This window comes from Sodiomyces alkalinus, assembly GCF_003711515.1.
Source record: "Sodiomyces alkalinus F11 unplaced genomic scaffold SODALscaffold_6, whole genome shotgun sequence".
NCBI classification, from domain to species: Eukaryota; Fungi; Ascomycota; class Sordariomycetes; order Glomerellales; family Plectosphaerellaceae; genus Sodiomyces; species Sodiomyces alkalinus.
In genome coordinates this window covers 1,355,285-1,379,375 of record NW_021167084.1, presented here as the reverse complement: position 1 = coordinate 1,379,375, position 24,091 = coordinate 1,355,285, and the positions used below count along the sequence as shown (strand labels likewise).

General features: G+C 54.8%; 10 protein-coding genes across 10 annotated transcripts; 5 read left to right on the top strand and 5 right to left on the bottom strand.

Moving 5' to 3' along the window:
* Nucleotides 1-655: 655 nt before the first annotated feature.
* SODALDRAFT_333775 (DUF1446-domain-containing protein) lies at nucleotides 656-2,376 on the bottom strand. The gene has a single exon (XM_028612068.1). The coding sequence runs from the start codon at nucleotides 2,209-2,211 to the stop codon at nucleotides 706-708; it is 1,506 nt and encodes a 501-aa protein (XP_028465819.1). The 5' UTR covers nucleotides 2,212-2,376; the 3' UTR covers nucleotides 656-705.
* An 825-nt stretch (nucleotides 2,377-3,201) lies between these two features.
* On the top strand, nucleotides 3,202-4,158 carry SODALDRAFT_344835 (hypothetical protein). The gene is made up of 3 exons (XM_028613181.1): nucleotides 3,202-3,376; nucleotides 3,494-3,615; nucleotides 3,676-4,158. The coding sequence occupies exons 1-3, from the start codon at nucleotides 3,305-3,307 to the stop codon at nucleotides 4,148-4,150; spliced, it is 669 nt and encodes a 222-aa protein (XP_028465818.1). The 5' UTR covers nucleotides 3,202-3,304; the 3' UTR covers nucleotides 4,151-4,158.
* Nucleotides 4,159-4,943: 785 nt separating this feature from the next.
* On the top strand, nucleotides 4,944-7,603 carry SODALDRAFT_312479 (DUF1446-domain-containing protein). The gene is made up of 5 exons (XM_028609200.1): nucleotides 4,944-5,350; nucleotides 5,418-5,798; nucleotides 5,897-6,217; nucleotides 6,331-6,567; nucleotides 6,636-7,603. The coding sequence occupies exons 1-5, from the start codon at nucleotides 5,275-5,277 to the stop codon at nucleotides 7,520-7,522; spliced, it is 1,902 nt and encodes a 633-aa protein (XP_028465817.1). The 5' UTR covers nucleotides 4,944-5,274; the 3' UTR covers nucleotides 7,523-7,603.
* Nucleotides 7,604-7,932: 329 nt separating this feature from the next.
* Nucleotides 7,933-8,765, bottom strand: SODALDRAFT_278425 (BcABA4; the record flags this gene model as incomplete). Its single annotated transcript, XM_028608114.1, has 2 exons — nucleotides 7,933-8,113; nucleotides 8,191-8,765. 2 exons carry the CDS (start codon nucleotides 8,763-8,765, stop codon nucleotides 7,933-7,935), a joined length of 756 nt encoding a protein of 251 aa, XP_028465816.1.
* A 390-nt stretch (nucleotides 8,766-9,155) lies between these two features.
* On the bottom strand, nucleotides 9,156-10,430 carry SODALDRAFT_278296 (hypothetical protein; the record flags this gene model as incomplete). The annotated part of the gene is made up of 1 exon (XM_028608106.1): nucleotides 9,156-10,430. One exon carries the CDS (start codon nucleotides 10,428-10,430, stop codon nucleotides 9,156-9,158), a length of 1,275 nt encoding a protein of 424 aa, XP_028465815.1.
* Nucleotides 10,431-11,224: 794 nt separating this feature from the next.
* On the top strand, nucleotides 11,225-12,583 carry SODALDRAFT_278423 (hypothetical protein; the record flags this gene model as incomplete). Its single annotated transcript, XM_028608113.1, has 2 exons — nucleotides 11,225-11,403; nucleotides 11,458-12,583. 2 exons carry the CDS (start codon nucleotides 11,225-11,227, stop codon nucleotides 12,581-12,583), a joined length of 1,305 nt encoding a protein of 434 aa, XP_028465814.1.
* A 490-nt stretch (nucleotides 12,584-13,073) lies between these two features.
* On the bottom strand, nucleotides 13,074-14,018 carry SODALDRAFT_324460 (putative zinc finger protein; the record flags this gene model as incomplete). The annotated part of the gene is made up of 4 exons (XM_028609889.1): nucleotides 13,074-13,243; nucleotides 13,338-13,662; nucleotides 13,785-13,812; nucleotides 13,900-14,018. The coding sequence occupies 4 exons, from the start codon at nucleotides 14,016-14,018 to the stop codon at nucleotides 13,074-13,076; spliced, it is 642 nt and encodes a 213-aa protein (XP_028465813.1).
* An 862-nt stretch (nucleotides 14,019-14,880) lies between these two features.
* SODALDRAFT_324459 (4A/4B type thioredoxin-like protein) lies at nucleotides 14,881-15,549 on the top strand (the record flags this gene model as incomplete). The annotated part of the gene is made up of 4 exons (XM_028609888.1): nucleotides 14,881-14,944; nucleotides 15,039-15,085; nucleotides 15,157-15,243; nucleotides 15,316-15,549. 4 exons carry the CDS (start codon nucleotides 14,881-14,883, stop codon nucleotides 15,547-15,549), a joined length of 432 nt encoding a protein of 143 aa, XP_028465812.1.
* A 2,681-nt stretch (nucleotides 15,550-18,230) lies between these two features.
* On the bottom strand, nucleotides 18,231-20,564 carry SODALDRAFT_324458 (family 2 glycosyl transferase; the record flags this gene model as incomplete). The annotated part of the gene is made up of 5 exons (XM_028609887.1): nucleotides 18,231-18,706; nucleotides 18,788-18,981; nucleotides 19,057-20,141; nucleotides 20,217-20,312; nucleotides 20,424-20,564. 5 exons carry the CDS (start codon nucleotides 20,562-20,564, stop codon nucleotides 18,231-18,233), a joined length of 1,992 nt encoding a protein of 663 aa, XP_028465811.1.
* A 2,217-nt stretch (nucleotides 20,565-22,781) lies between these two features.
* On the top strand, nucleotides 22,782-23,182 carry SODALDRAFT_179078 (hypothetical protein). The gene has a single exon (XM_028607040.1). The coding sequence runs from the start codon at nucleotides 22,839-22,841 to the stop codon at nucleotides 23,064-23,066; it is 228 nt and encodes a 75-aa protein (XP_028465810.1). The 5' UTR covers nucleotides 22,782-22,838; the 3' UTR covers nucleotides 23,067-23,182.
* The last annotated feature ends 909 nt before the right edge of the window (nucleotides 23,183-24,091 follow it).

The following is a 24,091-nucleotide window of genomic DNA, read 5'->3' as shown; positions in this document are numbered from 1 at the left end:
CGGTGGGGAAAGTTGACAGTCTGTAAACGTACGAAGAGAAGAACATGACGGGCGCATGGAGCTTAGAAGCTGCACCCGAGCATGAGTTGGTGGTTTTTGATAGCGAGTTTGCCTTGGTGGAAAATTGAGACGTTATGAAGTGGTTTTGCGCTATGTTGCGTTCTCGACGGACTGGGAAGACATCGTGTGAGGAACTTCTTCCCTTTGAACTATCGTGAGCCCTTAGCTTGGTGGATATACGCTGTACGGTATGCCGGCGTCACGAGTTCCTAGAGTCCGGCGGCAGGGTCTCGAATAGGCATGGGGACCCACGATCTTATTAGCTTGGGATAAAGTCCACTCAAGCCCGTGGGAGCTGGAGGCGGGCTCCTCACCTCGGCTTTTCGCTAGTCCCCCTAGCCGGAGCCGGAGCCGGGCCTAAGTCTCGACTGGGGCGTCTCGGGAATAGCGCATAGGTGTGGCGTCTACCCGTGACCATGCTTGGCGGGCATATTTTTGGGGTGGAACTGGCTGTAGATCTCTGTAAGTCGGGGGTTGCATAGATGGGCTTAGAAGCAGTCTCTCCTCTCGCCTACCCGCAGCTATGACATCCCCCCGCGAAAGATAGCGTTGTACAGCCTATAAAGACATATTTTGAAATCTATAATGTAAACTTCACGGCACTCTAAGAGTTCTAAATGTCTACGTCTACGAGTTCTTAGTTTCTTACAGATTAGACCGTCCAGCGTTGGCCATGGCCTTCCTCCTTCGCACCTCCGCTTGCACCAGCTCCGCAGGCATCTCCACAACCCTCCCCCTGAGCATCTCACTTACACGTTGCTCAAACCCGGTCAACTGGCTGCTGCTCTTGTTCGCGCCATTCTGGCCTGATTCCCTGATAACAAAGTGTACAGCCCATAAGTTGGGAAACTCACATCTCTCCACCGCAAACCTCTCATCCCATCCGTCCCCAAGCAACTCCCTCAACCTCGCGCTGCTCATAATCCCACGCAGCCACTCCCAAGCCCTCTCATCGCCGACCCAGAGCCCCACGCTCGCATCGATATCGTTTCCTCCCATACCCCCGGCAGTGGCCGTGGCCAGAGCCAAATGACCAAGCGGCCGCCTTATCGTCCCGGGAGGGAAAATTCTGCCCAGCATACCGTAGGTCGCCGCGCGACGTGGTTCGTAATCTGGCCGCGCGGGGACCTCTGCACAGTCCCTTGCCTCCTTTGCCGGAACATCGACGACCTGCCCCCCGGTAAACTGCACCCGGAGGGGAACCTCCACCCTCGGAGAGGGGGGAAGCCCCTTGACTCCGGAGAGGCGGACGCGGTCCCGATCGATCTGCTCCAGCTTCGCCCGGCGGTTATCGGCTACCACGTCCGGGTTCACGTAAAAGGGACCCCGGATCTCGGACAGGAGCCGCGCCTTGCACGAATCAACCGTGACGACACCCCGCGACCCGCCGACCTTGGTGACCACCACATCGCCGTCGTGACCGATTTCCACCACAGGGAACCCCAACTCCGGCACCGTGCCCTGCATGTGCGCGACGTGGTTCCCGCCCGTGAGACGACGCCCGTACGGCTGGCTCTCGATGAGACGACCCGCCATCGCAACCCCGGCGAGCCGGTCATGATCCCTCGCGTCCCAGCCCTGCCACCACGACGCGAGCCCCAATACGGAAGAGGCGTCGGCGCAGCGACCACACACCACGACATCCGCTCCGGCCTCTAGAGCACGCACGATGCCCGCCTGCCCGGTACACACATTCGCCAAAAGGACCCGGCTGTGCGATGAAGGGGAGAGCTCAAGGCCCGGCCGGTCGGCAGGGAAGCCCCCCGAGCGGACTTGGTCCGTGACGTTGTCGCCTTCGACCCATGCGACGTTGACGTTCTGTATTCCCAGACTCTTGAAATAGGCGTCTGCTTTCTCGGCGAGACGGCGGGGGTTGAGGGCACCGCCGTCGTGGACTATTTTGATGCGGGTTTGGGCGATGAGATGGGCGGTGGCGCCGTTGTTCCAGGCCAGCTGCTCGAGGAAGTTTGGGTCGTAGCCGAGGTCGGGGCGGGTTTGGAGCTGGGTGGCTTTCGAGGCGAGGGTGGATTTCGTGAGGTAGGCGATGGCGATGGCGTCGACGTTGCCTTCTTTTACTAGGCGGTGGAGTTGGTCGGATTTATTGTTGAGGGCCGCTGAGAAGGTGCCGATGCGAATAGGGCGTCGGGGCATGTTTGTGGGGGTTTAGGGGTTCAGGACGGAATTCGTAGAGTTGAGAAGTTGACAGTCGTAAGACTAAGACGGACCAAACGGCATTGCCAGAACATCGTGAGAGCCGGCCAGTGAAGAGTAGGCGGCGGCAACCAGGGAGGGCGAGGGTCTGAACGGTCCAAAGACTGCGGAGTAGCTTTTCCACATCAGCTCACTCCGGCAACGGGGCTCGGGGGTTACGGAGTAATAGTAGTACTTGGTGGTTCGCAGAAGAACCCCAAATCCAAGAATGCGGGGAAATGGCGCTAATGATTCAGTACAGTGTACGTAGAAATACCCCGAACACGAGGCGAGAATCCGGGGTCAGGGGCCTGTGCCGCCCTGGTTGGATATTCTCTCGCCAGGGTATCCCGGCCGTCGATCGACTTCGGGCTGTGCTGCTTCAGACATCGTGGTGACAGTTTGTCCGTCGAAGATGTTGGTCTTGCTGCGACTGAGTCAGTAAGTGATCACCTTACGAAAAAGTTGCATGTGTACATTGTCTCATCTCATTTGGGCAATTCGTCTAGGCATTTGATGTATTGGTCTCTGGAGGCTCAGATGCAGTGACTATTGATCAAAGCCCTGCATTTCCCGTCCACTGTAGTCCATCTATGCTTGATGGTTTGATTACTCCAAAATCTATCATCTGTTCTGTAACATACTTGCACGGGAGTTTGTCGTGTAAGTGTAATGCAAGTGAAGGCGGAGATTTTCATGTCACTTCCCCGTCTCCGTTTAATATGCCCTTTTTTCCCTTGGTTATATAGAAAGGGGTTTTTTCGTTTATTATGTACTTCGACCTCTCAATGAGGGACAAAAGGACACATCCGAAATAAATTATAATTGATTAGCACTCGCCAAGGCAGGTTGGTTCGGGGAGCGAAATCCGGACCCGGACTACCGGGACTCCGGGCTAGAGCCCAAGGGCCCGCCCCTTAAAATGAACAATGCCCCCTCCCGATCTGGGTAGGACAGTGATAGTGAGGGAACAACACGCCTCACAATCACCATTTCGCACATTCCAACTCCATCTACGACCTCCCACGAAAGAAAAGGAGCACGGTTTACGAAAATGAGCGTTCCCAGCAACCGCATCGTGGTCATCGCCACCGTCCCGACCAGCTCCGTCGAGAAGCGCGACGAGGTGAGGCCCCAGCCCCTTTCTAATCCCCCCCTTTTCCCATGTTATCCGAAGATGCTATTCCAGCGTCGTCAACCGTCTTCCAAAGTCTCCCGGCTAACCGACAATTCACTCCCTTAGCTCATCAAGCAGCTCCTCGGCGCTGCGGACGCCGCACAAAACAATGAACCAGGCACCCTCAAATACGCCGTCTGCGTCCCCCGCGACCCTGCAAAGGAGACCGACATTTGGATGATTGAGGAGTAAGTCTCCCCAAATCCCAACCGCGTCTGTTCTTACATCTAACTGCTGGAAAACACCAGATACGCCGACAAAGCCGCCCTCGACCAACACATGTCCCTCCCCACCATAACAGCCATGGCCGCCTGGATCGGCGCCAACCCGGGCCCCTCCCCCCCCACCATCCGGACCCTCGCCTACCCTTCCGACACCTTCCAGTTCAGCCGCGCCGCCGTCGCGGACCAAAAAGACCCCTGGATCATCGCCGCCGAGCTCAACTACCACCCGGACGGCGCGGCCACCTCGATCCCCTACTGGCAGGCCGTCGTGGACGAGGGCCGGGAAAAAGAAGACGGCACACTGGTGTACGGCGTCCTCAAGGACGTGTCGAATGCGGAGAGGCTGTGGACTATTGAGGCGTATGAGAGCGAGACATACCTCAAGGATGTGCATGTCAAGAGCAACGCCATTGCCGAGAGCATCAAGAACACGAAGCACCTGAGGACCGGGCTGGAGTGGGTTTTCTTGACGATTAAAGGGGGGTTTTTGCACAAGTAGGGGAGCGTTAGTATGATAATAATACCATGAATACTATGAGTACCATGTTAGCGATGCATCTCACTTGTCCGCATTGCTTTGTTGTCTTTGGTGGAGGGCTAGATAGCAGGTCCGAGGATGTTCAGGCTTAAGAGGCCTCGAAGCTAGGCCACCATCTTGCGTAGCCCTCAATTCGAAATCCCTCCATTGGCAAAACGAAAAAAGAAAGGAAAGGAAACATTCCAATGGACCGGGTAACCATTAGAGCTAGTCTCATTATAGCCTCGACGGTGCTCACTGCTCACGCCCCAGCCGATTCAGCAACCTAATTTCTCACACTATCTGACAACTAAGTACCCTCTCACTAACTACTGTAGGCTTCGTGATTCCAGGCCATGTCTTTTTGCGGTGGCAAAGACTTCTCGGGCTCATCCGCATCACCTCGACTGCTTCATGTGAAACAGGAACAGAAAAAGTTGAGACTGGAAATTATATCCGAGTTCATACATGGCACGTGGAGATCCAATGACAGTACCGGAGTGAACAGGTAGATCTGACTGCACGCTGAACGGCCCATCCGGGCCATCCCCTCCAGTACGAACATGAAGTAGTCAGTAGCCCCGCGGCCATGCCCGATCCCCGTCTCCCACCACCCCGGCCAAGCCATCGGGTACTGAATCATTAGCGTGGACCCCTCCCCCGCGGCCTACGAGTCCGTTGGTGGTGGTCTCTCCCATTGCCCCTCGTTGCCCCTCGTTGAACCCCCCAGTCCCCCACCATTAGGGCGTCACAGGGACTTGACTTTACGCATTCAGAGCACGCGGAGTTCCTCACACTCGAAGGGCCCGGACCTCTCTCTCATGGCTGGCAAGTGGCTTGGCCCATGATAAATCATCTCTCAAACGTCTCCCTTCCATTACCCGGGTCTAGAAGGGGTTGGCTCCTGAAAAAACGACTATATATCGGCCATCTCGTCCTCATCCCCCTTTCGAACCAAGATCGCCCATCCTCCTTCAACAATCATAGCACAGCCTCACTGATCCCTTGAGAGAACACATCTTTGCTCCAAAAAGGCCAGGCTGTCGAGCTCTCTATCCCTCCAATTCCCTGTGCTTCCTTCCGTCCCTTCTCACACACACATCACCATGGCTCCCAGTGCAACCAACGGCGTCAACGGTGGCGGCGCGAAGCGTCCCATCAAGATTGCCGGCTGCTCAGGAGGTAACACTCCTCCTTCTCCTCCCTTTCTCTCCAACAAGCCCCCGGAAACTGACACGTCTCTCTCCAGGTGTCTACGACCGCAAGCGCGCCATCCACGACATGGCCAAGAACGAAGACGTCGACGTCATCACCGGCGACTGGATGAGCGAGTGCAACATGACCCTCCGCGGCTCCGACAAGCGCGACAACCTCGCCCAGAAGGCCATGACCTCGGGCTCCACCGTCGTCGCCAAGGGCTACGAGCCTTACTTCCTCGACGAGCTCGACCCGGCCATCCCCTGGCTGGCGAAGCGCGGTGTCAAGGTCGCCGTGAATGCCGGCGCCAGTGACGTCCACGGTCTGGCCGCCGCCGTCAGGGAGCTCATTGCCAAGCACGGCGTCGATCTCAAGGTCGGTGTCGTGGATGGCGATGATGTTACCGATGCGGTGCTCGACTTGTACAAGAAGGGTGAGTATTCTTTTGTTTCCATTCATGGGAGAAGAGAGATAATGAAGAAGAAAAAAAGAAAGACAAACGAAGAAAATGAAAGGCTAACAAACCCCCAGGCGAGCCGTTCTACAACCTCCCCGCCAACAAGGCCATCCAGGACTGGGGCTACGACCCTATCTGCGCCCAGTGCTACCTCGGCGGCACCGGCATCGCCGAGTGCTTCAAGGCCGGCGCTGACATTGTACTCTGCGGTCGTGTCGCCGACGCTTCCGTCACTGTCGGCGCTGCCATGTGGTGGCACGGCTGGACCCGGGACAACCTCGACGAGCTGGCGAGCGCTCTGATGGTCGGCCACATCATCGAGTGCAGCACTTACGCCACCGGCGGGTACTACTCCGGCTTCAAGAGCCTGGGTGACAACGACACTGACATGGGATGTGAGTGATCTTGACCCCTGAGCCCCTGAGCCCCTGAGCCCTGAATTCGTTTACCCCTGAACAACCCCGCCCCCTTTTTCTATTGCGCTGCATTGTACTGATTTCCGCCCCAGACCCCATCGCTGCTGTCGACGAAAAGGGCGACGCCGTTATCACCATGGAGAAGGGCAAGCATGGTCTGGTCAATATCCAGACCGTTGCCAGCCAGCTCCTCTACGAGATCCAGGGCCCTCTCTACTACAACTCGGACGTTACCGCCCAGATCGACAACATCGTCCTGACACAAGTCGGCGAGAACGCCGTCCACATGTCTGGCGTCAAGGGTCTCCCTGCTCCTTCAACAACCAAGAGTGAGTCGTATTTCCCACCTCATACCAGCCAGCCCAAACCAATGAACTAACTTCATCCCCCCCCCCAGTCGGCATCACCGCCAAGGGAGGCTGGCAAGCCGAATTCCACTTCTACCTCACCGGCCTCGACATCGCCGAAAAGGCCGCCATGGTGGAGCGCCAAACCAAGGCCCTGATGGGCGAGCACATCAGCCGCTTCTCCTGCCTCAAGTTCATGGTCGCCGGCTCCGTGCCCGAGAACCCCGAGTCGCAGGAAGAAGCGACGGTGGACATGCGCATCTTCGCCCAGACGCGCGACCCGGACCTGCTCTCGGGCAACTCCTTCGTCGACTCGGACCGCGGCTCCTTCGCGCGCTTCTGCATCGAGAACCTCCTGCAGGGCTACCCGGGCAGCACCATGGCCCCGGACATGCGCACCGCCATCGGCCGCCCCTTCTTCGAGTACTGGGTCTCCCTCCTCCCGCAGTCCTTCGTCAAGGAGACCGCCCACCTGCCCGACGGCTCCGTCGTCGAGGTCCCCACCCCGACCAACACCCGCGAGTACCCGCGCGAGCAGCCCGACCTGCCCGTCACCCTGCGCCCCGTCGACCTGGCCTCCTTCGGCCCCACCACCCGGGGCCCGCTCGGCTGGGTCGTCCTGGGCCGCTCCGGCGACAAGAGCTCCAACGCCAACCTCGGCCTCTTTGTCCGCCACGCCGACGAGTGGGATTGGCTCCGCACCATGCTCACCACCGCCAAGCTCCGCGAGCTGCTGGGCAAGAACGAAACCGGGAAGCAGATTGACCGCTTCGAGTTCCCCAACATCCTCGCTGTGCACTTCCTCCTCAAGGACCATCTGGACCGCGGCTTCAACTCCACCAGCTCGTTTGACAGCTTGGGCAAGAACCTTTGCGAGTATATCCGCTGCAAGCATGTGGATATTCCCAACAAGTTCCTCGAGAGGGGCCGTATTTAGATGGGGGGGCCGGGGCATGTAGTCCCGTCGTTGTATGATGGAATGAGAACACACAAAATCAGACAGAATGTAGTTCAGCCTTTCCTTTTGTCAAAGAAATAAATAAATAAAAACCATTCTTCAAATCAGACGATTTCGAGTCATGTTGCGTTGTGAGAACATGAACGTTGGACATATTCCTCCTAGGGCAGAGCCCCCTACCTCTGTCCCTTGCGTATGTTCAACCTCAACATTGGTGATGCGTGAATCGGAATCGAATCGAAACCTCAGTTGTCATAATTTACATTGCCCAACGAAGCCCGTTAAATGCAGACGTAGCAAATCACCAAATCGTACAATCCAAGAAACTGCTTCAAGACTCTTGGGTCCGAAATCTCGTCCAGCTACGGATACATATAAAAAAGACCCCTCTAGCAGTACCATCCGCCATCAATGGTAATGGCGGTGCCCGAAACGTAGGTCGATTCATCGCTCAACAAAAAGGCAATCAACTTGGCCACCTCTTCCGGCTTACCGGCTCTCTGCAGGGCAACACCGGGGTCGTTCTCAGTGTTGCCCAGACTAGCAAGCATGGGGGTCTCGATGCGTCCCCTATAGCGATGTGAGTATTCGTTCGCTTAAAAAGAAAAAGGAGAGAGAGAGAGAGGGGGGGGGGAAAGAAAACTCACGGACAGACGGCATTCACCCTCACCTGCCTCGCCCCAACCTCCTTCGCCGCACTCTTCGTCAACCCAACCACGCCATGCTTGCTCGCCGCATACGCAGCATTCCTCGGCCGCCCCGCGATACCGGCAACCGAGCTCGCATTAACAACACTCCCGCCGTCGGCAATCACGCGGAGCTGGGCCCGCATGCAGTGCATAACGCCCGTGAGGTTGACGCCCGTGACAAAGTCCCACTCGCCCAAGTCCTGCTCGGAGAGGGGCGCCACGCCGATGGACTTGGGGATGACGCCGGCGAGGTTCGCGGCGCCGTCGAGCCGGCCGAAGCGCGACACGGTCTCCGACACCCACTTGTCGACGGCGGCGTGGTCGCGGACGTCGACGACGGAGAGCATCACCTCGGCGGCGGGGTGCGCCTTTTCGATGGCCGCTTTGGTGGCCTCCAGGCCTTCCTGCTGCACGTCGGCCAGGGAGAGCCGGGCGCCGCGGGAGGCGAGGACGTAGGCAGTGGTTTGGCCTATGCCCGAGGCTGCGCCGGTGAGGGCGATGACCTTGTCGGCGAACTGGGTGGGAGAAGTCATGGTATGTATGTGGGGTGTTGAAGTCAAAGGTGGTCTGGTCGTGGTTGTGGTTGTGGTGGGTCGGAGAGCGAGTAAACGAATGCCTGGGAGTTGCTTTTTTCTGGAGGGAGGAAGAGAAACGAGTCGAGGAGGGTAGTGCAGCGTTGGAGGGTCGTTACAGCAGTAGACCGAATAATAAGTGTCTTGGCGGCAATAGATTTCCGATGGGCAGTTGATGCTCCCATCTGCCGCATCTCCCCCCTCTTCCCCCTCTCCCCCTTTTCCCCCTTTCCCCCTTTTCCCCCCACAAATGCTCCGGGCCGCTTGTGATACCCGGTGTAAGGTTGGAAAAAGTTACCAACTCAATACTGAGAGAGTCTCAGTGAATCCGATCTTTGCTCTCCCCGCCCCTCATTTCATGTATTCAACCCGATCGCATTCCTGCTTCAGCCAGTTACACCAGCCGTCATCCCCAAGAATGGATCTCACTCTCGCTTCAAGCCACTCGGTGTTCCCCCAGAAGCCCCAAGATGCCTGGAAGCGACACCAATCCACGAGGGCCGTCTCCCAATGACGGACGAAATCGTTCCAGTCGTACGCCGACGGGCCCTTGCCTGACGTTGTGCCAGAGAGAAGGGTCTGGCGGTACTGCTCCAACAATGCCTTCTCCCCTTCGCCCATGGCCAGTTCCTGCGGCACGTCGCAAGGGCCACGGCAATCGGCGAGCATGCCGAGGGGGACGGAACAGGTAAAGAGCTTGGCGAGGTCGCAAACCCCCAGACCCAGCCCGACGTACTGGAAATCGAAAAAGGCCACCCGGTCGCCCAGCTCGGTCGTGAAGAGATTCTCCGACTTGACGTCGCCGTGAATGTACGTCTCAAAAGGCCTCCCCGACGGCGTGAGGAAAGCGGCAACCAGTTCCGCAACAGACATGGACGACGACGAGGATCCATCATCCTTCCCGGTCGTCTCGGAAAAAGGGTCGCAAAGGGCGGCGCACCACTCCGAGGTCTCGTCCTCGGCAAGAGATGCGTACTCTTTCCGCCGGGTCGCCAGGTACGTGTACCCGCCGTTCAGCCACAGCTTCGACCGCTCGGGATCCACTTCGCCAGATCGTCGGCGCTTCGCCTCCTCGAGGGGCGGGAGGAGGAATAAGTCAAGCTCCTTGTCCGGCAGCGAGGCCCAGGAGCTGCGGTGGAACCGGGCCAGCCAGTCCAGAGCCGCGCGGACCTGTCGGGGGAGCAAGGCGGACCGTTTCCCGCCGGCGACGGGGAACGCTGGGCGCAAGTCGGACATGAGGGTGGCGGTCAGGCCGCGGAGTTCCTCGGCGTGCGGTTTCCCGGTCGAGTCCCGGGTCGAGGCGAGGCATCTCGCGACGGCGACGTCGTCTTCCAGTAGACGGGGCGCGATCTCCTGATAGAAGTGCTGCTCGACTTGGTAGCTCAGCATCTTCCGCAAGTGGCCTTCGTCTTCGGTGCGGTCGCCGAGGGCTGGGGGGCAGATCAGCTTCAGGATCATGCGCGAGGTGGTGTTGGTCTTGTCGTTGGGCTCTCGCGCTGCGATGGCGCAGATGTGGCCGTAGCCTGCCCAGAGAGTCTGAATCTTCGTACAAGAGACGAGGTCTAGACCCAGCCATGACAACATGATCTCGGCGACGCGCCGAGGCTTTATTACAAGAGGAGGCATTCTGCGATGGGTGACCTCTTGTCACTTGTGTGGGAGGGGGAGGGCCGATTGTCCGAGTTGCTTTTTTCTGTTGCCACGAAAAGAGCCAAGTTCTTCTTTAGTTAGTTTGACGTTCAACTCCCGGAATGATGGGTAGAACCAGTTGAATGTGGATGGGACAAGAGGAGAACTTGAACTTGACGATGGAAAGAGAGGAGGGAACCCCGTGATTGAGAGAATTAATGTACAATTGACCGAAGGTACGGTACATGCCTGTATTTGTACAAGTCCCAGTGGGTCCAACTTCTGATGGAACAACCCAAGAATCGAAGATGAAGAAACCTATATGAAACAACAGGAAAAGGACCAATACTAGGAAATAATAACCGAGTAAAAGACAGAATAAAATATGCAACTCAGTGGACAGGGGGGGGAAACCGGCAGAAAAGACAAAGACCGCGGAGGAAAAGGCGAAGGAAGCTCAGAGTAAATAAGGTACACATCATCAGCGTGTACTTCATAGGTATCTTAAGCTGAGTGCTTCGTACCTTAATTAGGTACGGAGTACTTCGCTAAATTGACCTCCACCGTCAGTGCTCCTCTACCTAAAGTACCCTACCCATCAGGGTACCTAAACTGCCTAAACTCCCCCTCCCTCCCAAATGACGACAGGGGACATGGCACAGAATGAATATTCTACCATCACCTTCTCAACTCTTCTCTCTTTTCCAATTCACATATATCAGCCACGATCAGATGATCAGACTCCTCTCCCCGGAAAATCTGGCAAGAACAGTCCCAACCCGCGCTACAGCATGGGAAGACTCCAACCCTCCCGTGGCCTTCCACCCGCAGGCTTTCGTCGAGCGGCTCGAGCCAAAAAGGCCAAGGCCACCATCAACCAGCTCATCCCCTCCCTCCTGTCCACTCATCCAAGAGCCCGTCGAGGAATCGATGCCGCAGAGCTCATCGTCTTCGACCAAGAAACGGGGACGTTAAGGGGCCCGTCAGGCGAGACACTCCGGGCACCCAGCCATAGCCATGCCAGCAGCAAGACCAACATCTCACAAACCAATTCCCCGTCTCCCCGGATCACCCTCGTAGTAGCCGACACCCTCGCCGCCGCCCGCGCTCTCACCATCGAAACCCCCAATCCAGAACCCAAACCCACCAATCCCACCGACACGACAACCAACAACAAACCGACCCAAGAATCCTCCTCCCCGTCCTCCTCCCCCTTCGACCCCCACCACGCCCACCACGTCGCCATCCTCAACATGGCCTCCCCCCTAACCCCCGGCGGCGGCTTCCTCAACGGCGCCACCAGCCAAGAAGAATCCCTCTGCATGCGCACCACCCTCCTCCCCTCGCTACGGGACCACTACTACCGTCTCCCGGACCTAGGCGCCATCTACACCCCCGACGTCCTGGTCTTCCGCTCCGAGGACGACACCGCCGCCGCCGCCGCCGCCGCAGTCGACGTCCTCGACAAAAAGGACCGCTGGTTCGTCGACTGCGTCAGCGCCGCCATGCCGCGCAACCCGGACACGGAAGCCGACCCCTCGTCCGGTCGGAGACGCTATGTCCGCGACAAGGACCGCCAGCTGGTCCTGGACAAGATGAAGATGGTCATGCGCGTCTGTCGCGTTAAAGGTGTCCGGAGGGTCGTGCTCGGAGCGTGGGGGTGTGGCGCTTACGGGAATCCCGTTGGCGAGGTGGCGGCTGCTTGGCGGAAGGTGCTGTTGCCGAGGACCACAGATGGCGGCAAGGGGAAGAAGAAGAAAGGGGGAGGGGGAGGGGGGGGCGGAGGCGGAAGCGGAGCCGTCAAGGAGGACTGGAGGGATGTGGTCGAAGAGGTTGTCTTCGCTGTCAAAGATGCCGGCATGGCTGACGCTTTCGCTGCTGCGTTTGGAGAGGGTCTCGTGCGAGAGGAGCTGGCCGGATCGCATGGGGGAGAGGACGAAGGAGGGGACGGAGAGGAGGAGGGAGGTGACCAGGAGGACGACCCGGGACAAGCAGACAGGGCGGAGCTCCGAGCTAGGATTCATGAGCTCGAGGTCCGTATTCAGGCGTCCACGAATCCGCAACTCAAACAGGGGCTGCTCTCCATCCTCGCCAGCTTGGTCAACCAGCTCCCTGCAGACGAGGACTCCGATCTCAGTGGAGAGGTCTAGCGGAGCCTTTGCTTAGACGCCCCAGCACGATTCCACTTCCAACCACAAATCTCAACGGTGAATGATACCACCGGTCAGCAGATATAATTCATGATATTCCTGTCTGACCTTCCAAGATCGACGGCATGTTTCTCGCACCCAGATGAACGAACCGATTATTACTAAATTACAAACGACGTCGCCCACGACCTTTCCGTGTCACATTGCTTCCAGTCACTCCTCGGCTGCCTTCGAGCCAACATCACTAGCTTTATGGAGTGTATACCACTCTGCTCTTGGAGATGAGATCCCCTTCAGCTCCCACAGATTTCGAACAAAAGAGACGCCCAAAATTGAAACAAGGAGAGAGTGAGAAAGTGAGTGCGAAAGAGCGAGAATACAGCGAGAAGAAAAGAAAAAACCGAAGCGAGGGGGAAAGGGTGATTGAACACCCGCAAGGTTTGTCTCCAGCGCCAAACAAGAGTCCGCGGAGAGGAGACGCAATAATACTTCAATACGTCAGCATACGGTCCCTGCTGAGCATGCCTCCCATGTGCTTCTGGACCGTGGCGAAGCGCTTGTATCCACACGACTCGCTCTCCAGATGGTTGATGAGGCCAGCCAAGCTCTTGAAATCCGACCTGCAGCCCCGATTGGGACAATGATAGAGGCTCTGTTGGTCTCAAAACGATGTCGCGGGGAGAAGAAAGAAAGGAAAAAAGACCCCTTATATTAGCATGAAGCCCGCCGGTACGAAGTAGGACAAAGCACTCACGGACAGGCGATTTGAGATGCATGTTCAGACCATGCAAACTGTTAAACTCGCGATGGCAAAGGACACATTCGTAGAAATCTCCGTTCCAGGATGCCGAAGTTGCCTCGTACTCGCTGGATCCGTGCCAGTCGAGCAAGTTCTTCGATATGGCACCGTGCGGGTCCTGTCTTCGAACGATCTCGTAGACGCGGTCTCGGCTGAGGAAAGGAGCTTTCCTGCAGCCGCCCGACTCCAGGTGATGAGCGAGCCCCGTGGCGGTTACGAAGCTTCTGTCGCAGAAGGGGCAGTCCATCTGCGTGCCCTTGTGGACGCGCGAGTTGAGGTGCTGCGAGACGAGGGGGACGGCCGCCCACAATTTATCAGTTCGATTTTGTTTTGTTTTTGTCTCAAGTTTTATCTCGCAAGAAATGAAAATGTGTGTTTTGAAAGGGGTTCATGTTCACTGACCATCCTGAGGTTATTGGCGTTGTTGAACCTTCAGTCGCAATCGGCACAGTAGTGGTGCGTGTTGATCTCATGAGAGTCGCAGTCTTCTTCCTCGCGGAAGATCGTATTACAGAACCGGCACTCGTAGGGATATTCGTCGTCCTGATTGAAGTGGTTGGTGTCCCTCATGTGCTGATCACACGCTCCCGAGGTTCGGAAACGCCGCGTGCAGGTATCGCATTCATAGTACCCCATGGTGACGATCTTGGCTGGCTTCTTGGTCGTCCCCGACAAAGTCGTGTTTGACTGTACGGTGATTCAAGTCAGTGATTCGTACGTACAGCGTGCTTCCTGTTGCAGGGTTGGACGACAGCCAGTCAATTAGCCGACGAGTGTGGATAGGAATCCCAATGATGCGTTGTTCATGCAGGAGGAACGCGAAGCTGCATGACCGACCGCGTCCCTGGGTTATGGAGAGGTGGAGAAATGCTCACCGTCACGTGATTCTACCCCTATTCTGTAAAATGGAGGGATCCACCGAGCACAATTACGTAACGAAACCTGTCAATTGAAGTTGCTGTTCCAGACTGGGATTGAGCCATGGTACTTATACGCAGTTCTTTCCCCAATCAGACTTCTATACTGTCTCCGTTTGGACCTCATCTTGTAGAAATTCTATATTTTCTGACCGACGATTTCCTACATGACAAACGCTCGAATTTCGGCTGCGCCGGACCGATACAGTTATGCGTTGTACAGCTTTGAAATGCTCGCCATCGCGTGGTATTACCCGATCGTGTCCATTTAGTCACGTGACTCCTCTCTCATTAGTCCTTTGCCGCGGAACGAGACCGCGCATTCCGGAATCTCTCTTACCTATGAGACAACCGATAAGATAAGAATCATGTGATTGATTTTGGAGCAACAAAGGGTAATGCGAGGAGGTGCAGCTCGACATATCGAGAGGTCGCAAAACTTCCACTTCACAGCTACCTTACAGACAGGACCCATCACTAACTACGAAGTCCTTGCTTCATATGAACTGCGGATTAGTATTCACCCGTCTAAGCCGACTCATTCGCTGCTAACGACAACACCAAAGAGGAAACATCACAACATGGGGTCAGTAGTACTGCCTCATCTGAATTCTGCCTGGCACGTCGACCAGGCAATCTTATCAGGTCAGTAACACTCGGCGTTCATTCTCCCTTACATCTGGGTTTTCCCACGGCGCAGGTTTGCAGAATCTGAAGCGCTGACTTTCGCTTCATATAGAGGAAGATCGCCTCGTCGTGATACGGTTCGGACGTGACCACGATCCGGTAAGGAGAAAGACATTTGCCTGTCGAATCCCACTTTCGGTTCCGCCGGTCGTGCTGACGAGTAGTTTCAGGACTGTATGCGTCAAGACGAAGTACTTTACAAGATTGCTAATCGAGTGAAGAACTTTGCTGCCGTCTACCTCTGTGACATCGACCAGGTGCGTCCCCGCCCCCCCTCCTTTTGTTTGTGCATCTGGGCGGGTGAGTGAGCGGCCTCTTACGCCCCACAGGTCCCCGATTTCAACGGCATGTACGAGCTGTACGACCCCTGTACCATCATGTTCTTCTTCCGCAACAAGCACATGATGTGCGATTTCGGCACCGGCGACAACAACAAGCTCAACTGGGTGCTGGAGGATAAGCAGGAGCTTATCGACATCATCGAGACCATCTACAGGGGGGCCAAGAAGGGCAAGGGTTTGGTGGTCAGCCCGAAGGACTACAGCACACGACATAGATACTAATACCCCAAGCGTACCAAATCCTATTTCTGTTTCCATTTTCGTTTCACCTGAGTTGTTGATCTTCTGAGCCCAGTGGTCCTTGTGAACATCGGTGCTTGCAACAAGGCTGGGAGACTCGGGCATGAATTGCCCAGTTCACTCTGGGTTCGACATCCTCAATGTTCCTTACATTTAGACCGATCCTCATGGTTTAGGCAGCCCGGGTTGACTGTTTCTCGTTGGCACCAGACGGTTTCCCGCTTACAGCGATAGGGGCGCTCACCAGAGGACGAAGATGAAGAACACCTGGCCAAGAGCGACACGACCAGAGATGGTGCAAGGAAACCAAAAGAAGGATGAGATTGATTTACCATCTACTCTTGAAAAGGTCCCGACATCGTACGTAAAGTGCACCATTCCGGATATTCATGAAACCGCCGTCCACCTGATTTCCTGCAGCCCGTTTCTTCAAATCTCGATACCAGCGTTCAGATTGGTGAGCTGCTATCCCAAGTATCTCGGCCGTCAGTCTTCCCGTCTTTTTTTTTTTCTTTTCTTTTTTTTCCCGACTAGATCCATTTATTTCTCTTTTCCTCAAGAAACAAGAAGAAAAAAAGAAGAAGAAAATTAAGAAAACAAGTCGCTCCCATGAAATGTCCGAGTTCTCGCACTTGTGACGGCTTCCTCACCGTACCTTCACGAATCCTGCCAATGCCTAAACACACGTTAGCCAAATACGCCCCGGGGATGTACGTTGTCGCATCAACATTCGGGAGGAGGGGGGGGAGAGGAGAGGATAACAGCCCACTAACCCAGCAGAAGACCCCCCACGCTGAAGGCCATTCCCCCAGCGCCGCATACCCATCCTCATCATTCCAGTTATCCTCCCCCTCTGTTCTTATAGCGAGGGTCATCTTTAGGTACGTTGCAGCCGACACACGGGTTGTTCATCTTGAAAGGGATGCCGATCGCCGCAATGGCCGGGGAGGCCAGTAGGCCGAATAGTGTGAAGAAAACGAGAGGCTTCATATTCTTCTTTCGTTTTGTCTTCTTCGAAAAATGTTCGTGATAGTTTGCGATATGTATGCCTTGGAGGGATTTTTCGAGTTATCTTGGAGGACAGGGGTATCAACAAGGATCAGGACGAGAACGGAAGGACTACATAATCAGAGTACCCCCAGTCCTCCCTTACCCATTCTTTATATAATTAGACCTCGTATAACAAGGACTAATAATGCTCAAAGTTTTGGCGGTCCGGAGGCTTGGAGCCAAACAGGGCAATCAGCAAGGCTTCCCCCAAGTGCTCCTAAGGCGGCACCTCGGGCGTTGTGGCTGAATAGTTACTCTCCCATTGCTAGGCCGAATGACTTTTAGCCATTCGCCATATTGTTTCGCACCATAGAAAACATGGTCTGGAACGTGGCTTGCGATGCAGAGGGAGTAAGCGAATTTGGCATAGGTAACCGAAATGTTATTGACGACCCAGAATTGAACAACATCGGCGTCGCGTGGCTTGATTTGTCTTCACCCCTTCTCATTGTGACTTTCAAAATTTCTGCAGTGATTGATGGTGACCTTGTCCACCGGTTCCATGGCAGGACGATGCCGACAGGATTCCAATAAATATAAGCACATTCGTGGAGCATGTGTGATACCGTAAAGACTCAACCAACTCGACTCTGCGCTAGCCAGCGCTATACTGCTTTTCACCCAATCTCCATTCCAGGAATGATATCCTATTAGATAGCAGAGAAATAAAGACACGATCTCGGATAAGGTATTAACACTTCGGTTATCTGATAAGCCCCTGAAATAAGCCCTTCTTATTGGATATTTCCAAAGAAATCTGGGGGAAGGGCACCAAGCCAGTAGCGCATAGTCGAGTTAGTTGAGTCTTTACGGTATGATACACATAAACGGCAAAAGAAACCTACCAAGTACGGATACAAGACTCTCGGTCTGATCAAGTCACTAAAAACAACACTTGGTTTGACTGCTAATATATATGTGCAACATTAACCGGCGTCCGCAAGCCATAAGAAGGCTAGTGCCGGGCTATGGACATCGCAAGCAAAGCTATCTGCTCCTAAGAATATCAGAGCGGCGGCCCATCCCAAGCTTTGGCAATTATCCGCCTGTCCCTGTCATCGGCTGGGATAACAACAGCCTGGTCTATCGGCGAGATGAGAGCGCGGAGCGCTGGGAAGAGCCGCCGGGGCTCTTCGTCTATGAAGGGTATGTGAATGTGTGTATGTAACGCCATTTCCGTATAACATCGCCGTCAACCAATTCCAAACCTCCCGTGTACCCATTGCCATGCTTGCAATCAGGTCGTGACATGATGAAATGGGGGGAAAAGGAAGCAGGAAAGAAAAAAAAATCAAGGCATGAAAAATGCGTCGCCGTTGCTTTGTTTCTATGTCCGCGGCGGTGGATAGATGGGCTAGATCAAGATGACGGTAGGGGGTCGGCGAGTCGCCAGGTTCAAGCCCTACCCATCATAATTCCTCGAATAACTTCGTCAAGTGCTTCATGCAGAGGATGTAGGGCTTCCATTCAAGAAGCCCCGAGTTCGTTCCGCTTCTTTGTCTTCTCAAATTTGCCGATGGTCTATTCGTTGCATTATGATCCGAGACACAGGCGGCCCGCCACTATCCGGAGGTAAACAGTTCCCCTTGCTCTCACCGCAAGAAAAACGATGATTACCAATTACAAAACATAAAGTAATGGTTGATGTAGAAGTTGTAAACGTTGATGATGAGAAGGGGAAGCGTGTGGTACCAGGTGAAGCCGGTGACGAGCCTCCAGGTCACGACGCCGATCATCGAACCCATGACCATGATTGTCCAGAAAATGCAGAGGAGGCGCATGTTGCGATACTTGTTGCTCTTGTGTGCCTTGGTATCGCCCGAGGCTGCCCAGAGCAGCTCAATGTTGAACAGGCGGTCCTTAATGGCCGTGAGATACGCATAGCTCTGCACCGTCGTGGCATGCTGGACGTTGAAGCCGTACTTGGCCTTGGCCCAAACACGCATGAGGATAACACCATAGAGGATGGATGGGATGGCAAAGGCTAGGTTCCAGTACCGGAAGAACTCGGGGCGAACGGCGAGCAGGAGCGTACCAGCGATGGGGGCGAGGAAGATGTTCAGCGAGACGGCGGAATAATAGAGGAAGCCTGGAAGCGACAATGTTTGGTCAGTACTTCACAATGAATGGCGACATCGGATACGCATGAAGAAATTGAGAGGTGCCATACCCGAAAGATAGCAGACCTTCTGCATGAAGGTCAAATTGGACACCCAGAAGTGGCCGTTGGTGAGAAGAGTAGTGCTGCCACGTGCCCATCGCATCTGCTGCGAGAAAAACGCCCTAGGGGAATCGGGACACACGCCGGTGGCCAAGCAGAGCGGAATATACTTGACTTTCCAGCCGCGATCGACGGCGCCAAAACTAGCCCCATGTCAGCACGGTGATTCCATTGCACGCCGTCTTGCCATTTTCCGAAAACACAATATTCAAACTTACCCCGTGTGTACGTCTTCGGAGAAACCAATCTCGGCCGTGCCACCGACCTCCTCGAGGGCCGCTCGGCGGTAGACGGCATTGCTGCCGACGCAAATGGACGCGCCCCATCGATTGCGGTTGACTTGGACGACGCGGTAAAAGAGCTCTTGGGTGGCACCGGCGCCCTGTTCGACCCACGTCTGTTCCTCGAGGACGCGGAAAAACTGGGGGCTCTGCACGATGGCGGTCTTGGGATCGTCCAGATGCTCGACAATAAGTTCCTTAATGAAGTCGGGGCGAGGGCAAAAGTCCGCATCGAAAATACAGAAAAAGTCGCCGTTGGTGCGAGCGAAGGTCCACCGGAGATTGCCGGCCTTTCGGAGACGGGGACGGTCGTCGCGAACCGAATAGATGAAGCCGAAGCTCTCGGCCAGTTGCCGAACCTCGTCGAGGACTCCGTCGTCCATGACGTACACCTTGAGCTTGTGGGCGGGCCAGTCGAGTTTGGCAATATGACGCCAAGTGTTGTTCAAAATCTCGATGGGCTCCTTGCAGACCGGTAGGAAAATATCGACAGTCGGTGCGGTTTCGTCGGTGATGGGATGTCGCTCGATAAGCCCAAGATGGGCCTGGTAGTCCCAGTCGCGACCGATGACGCCGACAGCATACGAGATGAACAGGTAGATGCACATGGCACCCGCGAAAGCAGCGTACCAGTAGAACACGGGCGAGGAGAGGGTGAACAGCCACATACCGGCGCCGAGTGCCAGGAAGGAGATGACACCAAAGATGTAGAGCAGGATGCGGTTCGTGTGGACGTACATCACCTTCTCCCTGTCGTCGGGACACACGGGCAAAACAAGCTCTGGAGGTTCGATTGGGCAGTAGGTCCTCCGGAAGGCATGGTACATCCGCTTGTGGAGCGGAAGACCGGACGACTTGCCCAATGCCGAGGTGTGCCTCTCCCGCAATTTCTCGGTGTCGGCATCGACGATCTTGCTGTGGCGGCGGGCGTGCAAATGATTGGCATGCTCGCTGTCGATTTCAGAAGGACTCGTGTAGTCGACCTTTTCGTTGGTGATCTCGTTCGCTAGAGGAGATCGTTCCTAGGAATGGATGTTAGCAAAGGACGCTCTCCGAGGGTCCGTGTCCCCCTCGGGTGAGCCGGCGTAGAGACTCACAATGTCCCCACGGCTGAGGCGGTGGTGGGGAGGGACGGTCGGGGCTGGTCCCCGAATTCCATGGGCAGCATTGTCTTGGTTGTCTGGGATGACATTCTGGAATGAAGTTAGCGATCGGATACGCGGAAATAAACACGATAAAAAACCCCACCCCCTTCTCGAACTGCAGGATTCAGGCATTTAGGGCTAGTCAGAGAAGCTACTCACAACTGTGAAGGTGGAATTGCTGGCCAGAGAGGCGGCAGCGCTGCCCTCGTCCGTGTCGAATGGGTTCCCTCCAAATGGATTTGCATAATGACCCGATTCGGAACTTGGCCCTCGGCCATTTGGTGAAATTGGCCTCGTCATTTTGGGCGTCAGGGTTATTCGTCCAGTCTCGGAGAACGATTGTGCCTGGGAAAACTAGAAGCCACGGATCGAGACGGAGGTCAAGACCGAGGAGCTTTCCTGGAAACGTTCCAGTAACCCTATGGCTCGGGGAAAGAGGTAGTCGAGCTAGCGAGCGTGTGGCGTCGAGACGATTCTAAACGGGTGTTCCGAGCAATGGGAAGTGTGTGGAGAGGCTTGACTTTGCTGGCGGTATTGGCGTCGTTTCCCTGTGCTCGTACTCTGTATGTTCGGGAGTTGGGCACTTTCTGGTTCGGGCAGGTTGGATGCCTGCGAGGTTGGTATGGCTGCTTCCCTTTCCGAGCGGCGAAGATATCTTAAGAGTAGAGAGATCCTGAAGGCCAATTCGGATACCAGGCACAGGCAACAAACAAAAAACGAGTGACAGTTTGAGGCCTATCCAAGCACCAAGTAAGGTAACAACGACGCTTGGAAGTAAGGAAGTGAGGCGTGGGCAGATATAGGTACAAGCGAATGTGGTCGGCAGCAAGGGAGGCTAATTACCAGCCTTGAGCAAGCGAGAGACAACGGTGGAAAGAATAAGGTAGTCAACGAGTGACGAAAGCGAAGGTAAGTGACGGGGAAAGAAGACGGATAGAGCGACAGGAGTGCCCAGAGGCCAGCCACCCAGATATGGCTTTGGGAGGAAGGGGGGTGGGGAGAAGAGGAGGTGAAGAGAAAAAGGAAGCGAAAAGGGAGAGAAGAGAGAGATTTAGGAGAAAGAGTTGAACTTCCTGCAGTGCGGGTGGGTATGCCAACGGGAGAAGGTATACGGTACATCTTAGATCGGGGTCCTTGCTGGTTTGCAAGTGTTGAGTCAGGTATCTTTAACAGCAGAACGGGATGCGGGCCCTGGTTCGGACACGACAAGAGCAGGCAGCGGCACACCCCAAATCCCCGTGTACCTTATTTGCGTCCGTCCTCTTCCTTAAGGCAGGCACGAAGTACTTCGTACAACGTATGTACACACCTCAGGCTTGGCCGGCACTCACCATCCGCGCAGTGGGTTTCAAACAAGGCCAGAGACCTGTGGCCTGCAGCACGAGTTCAGTTTTATTTATTATTTGTGTGGCTTCGGACGGAGTGTTGTGAAGTCTTTCGTTGCCAAATGGCGCTGCTTTCCATCTTGTCGGTCCCCTTTACAGCATACCTATATTGCTGAGGCGTCGTTGCTTGACATTCTCAGAGCTCCCCCTATCGTAATAGTATTCCTTCGCGCCCGCGATAATACCACAATCACCGAAGCAACTGCTTGCGATTTGCTAGCCTACCCGGCATGGGGCCACTTAAAATCCATGGCCCATCCGTCGATGAAACCAAGACATCCGGATTCTGGGAAGTGGGACGCAGCCAGCTTTTCAAAGCTACACGTTAACGACATTGTGAGATCAGCGGGAACCATGTATTGTATTCAGATGACGAGAGGTGGTCTAAAATACTCCGTATAGCCGCCCTCGGAACCAAATGCCCTTACCCGTCGAGAATTCATTCCTTGGGAACGCATCAGGGCAGGCAGCTCGGAATAGGTGCCGAGGCTATCACGAACCCGACGGGTTGCCGGTAATAAGGCCGCATGAGAGAAAAGCGTGGTCGGGCACCACTTATGGGACAGTCAGTACCTGGTCTCAAAAATCCCGAATTCGATGGAAACCCCATTCATTTGCTTGGCCGGCAGAGTTGGATACAACATGTTCGAACTCTTGGACCCTTGTCACAAAGCAAAGATAGCGTCATCGTCTCCTATTCGGACGAGCCCGCGCTTCCTTGGCCTGATCATAGACATGGATGTATAGATCGGCTTGTGCAGAACTAATCTGTGCCTGCCTACCTTACCAATCTGGCAAAATTACAAAGTATGAACCTGCCGTGGAATGTGGCGGTGTCAGAGACTCCGACTGCCGACCAAGTCGACCGCCGTGACACTACAATGTACACATGCGGTGTGCCTATTACCCAGAGAACCGACACCTTATCCGTATATTCGTACGAAGCACGAAAACTCGATCGAGGGTGGTTCCTTTTGTGACGACCTTTTTCACGAAGCCAAGCACTTCAAACGGAACGGGAACGCAGGTTTTGTGTGCGAGTGTGGGTGCGCAATGCAACGATGGGTAATACCAAGGTGCCTAGGTTGTTGTTGTTGTCCGAGCCACAGTGCCCCCCAACAGACCCCCTTGGCTAGCTCTTACCTTATTGATTTGTGACCCTGGTTGGCACCACGATGATTGCATCACCATGGTAAAGCCACAGAACACAGAAGCCTCTCGTTACATCCACGCAACTGTGATCTCCCCGCTAAACCGCATTGAATTGTGGTTTCCCGTAGCCACCACGAGGAAGGAATACTTAATGAAAGAGCACAGCCATGATTATCACAGCATAAGTACTAGCACTTTCAAAATATTCTCTCTCGGATTCTCAATCACCTCAAGGAATACGAGGATCACGATGAAAAGGGGATAAATACGATCAGAAGGGGTGTGTGTCAGATACAGCGTAACTGGAGCCGTCAAAATAGGGTCAAAATTGAGGGGTTGAAATCTTAAGATAATTGTGAGCCGTTTTTATCCCCTGCAGGACCGTCAGGGAACTGCTGCCACCGTTGTATCTACACGTAGTCTCAGGAAACAGAACCAACAGGAACTAACAAGTCAAGTTCAGCGGGAGATGAGCGTCATTCTGCTTGATAGCCGTCTCAGCTGCTTGCGCCAGAGCCGTTGATTAGCGCTGACAGACACATCCAATTAATTCCTATCCTCCAATGGTGCCAGCCAGACATGCTTCCACAGCCGATACATACACCACGCCTCACCGGTGAATTTTCCCAGTCCGTGTGGTCCACGATAAGAAGACCGGCCCATTTCGGCTGTTTCTGGCCATGTAATAACTGAACTGTAACCTCGTTATTCTTCCTCTTTTTTTTCATTTCTTTTCCTCCCCGCAGAGGCCATGCTTATCAGGAACAGGAGGGCGTAGGGCATGAACTTGAACGGGGCCACCCGCTATAAATTTAGCCCGTAAGCTGCTCGCATTCTTCTATATGTTCCGAGTCGAGACAAATGGGGAACCAAAGAAAGAGTGTGAAAATTAATTCGACTAGGATGAATAATAATAATTCGAAGAAAAGTAAGAAAAAAAGAATGAGAGAAAACTCTGAAGAGAAGGGCCCGCTTCACGATCTAATCCTGTAATCATCTTCCTTGCGTATCGTACTGCCAAGCCGCGATACGAAGGACAATCCGCCCGGCTATTCCCAGGCCCCATCCCATGTAGGCTCCTATTTTGAGCCCACCAGCCAAAGGTGGGCTTGCCAGGTTCGAATATGTACTAGATTCTGGTACTAGGCTCCTTCGAACCCTTTTTTTCGTTTTTTTTTTTTTTTTTCCCACGATAGGTGAGATGAATACGAAGTGGTATTGAGTAAGGTAGCCTCGAAGATGGTTAGGTAAAACGTACACTCTGGACCAGACCGTCAGCGAACACCATCA

Bases quoted from the DNA above. Each gene is read 5' to 3' on its own strand.
- SODALDRAFT_333775 (XM_028612068.1), bottom strand. From the start codon at position 2,211: ATGCCCCGACGCCCTATTCGCATCGGCACCTTCTCAGCGGCCCTCAAC.
- SODALDRAFT_344835 (XM_028613181.1), top strand. From the start codon at position 3,305: ATGAGCGTTCCCAGCAACCGCATCGTGGTCATCGCCACCGTCCCGACC. The intron at 3,377-3,493 runs GTGAGGCCCCAG...TCACTCCCTTAG, and splicing joins CCGTCGAGAAGCGCGACGAG to CTCATCAAGCAGCTCCTCGG. The intron at 3,616-3,675 runs GTAAGTCTCCCC...GGAAAACACCAG, and splicing joins GACATTTGGATGATTGAGGA to ATACGCCGACAAAGCCGCCC.
- SODALDRAFT_312479 (XM_028609200.1), top strand. From the start codon at position 5,275: ATGGCTCCCAGTGCAACCAACGGCGTCAACGGTGGCGGCGCGAAGCGT. The intron at 5,351-5,417 runs GTAACACTCCTC...GTCTCTCTCCAG, and splicing joins GATTGCCGGCTGCTCAGGAG to GTGTCTACGACCGCAAGCGC. The intron at 6,568-6,635 runs GTGAGTCGTATT...CCCCCCCCCCAG, and splicing joins TGCTCCTTCAACAACCAAGA to TCGGCATCACCGCCAAGGGA.
- SODALDRAFT_179078 (XM_028607040.1), top strand. From the start codon at position 22,839: ATGGTAAAGCCACAGAACACAGAAGCCTCTCGTTACATCCACGCAACT.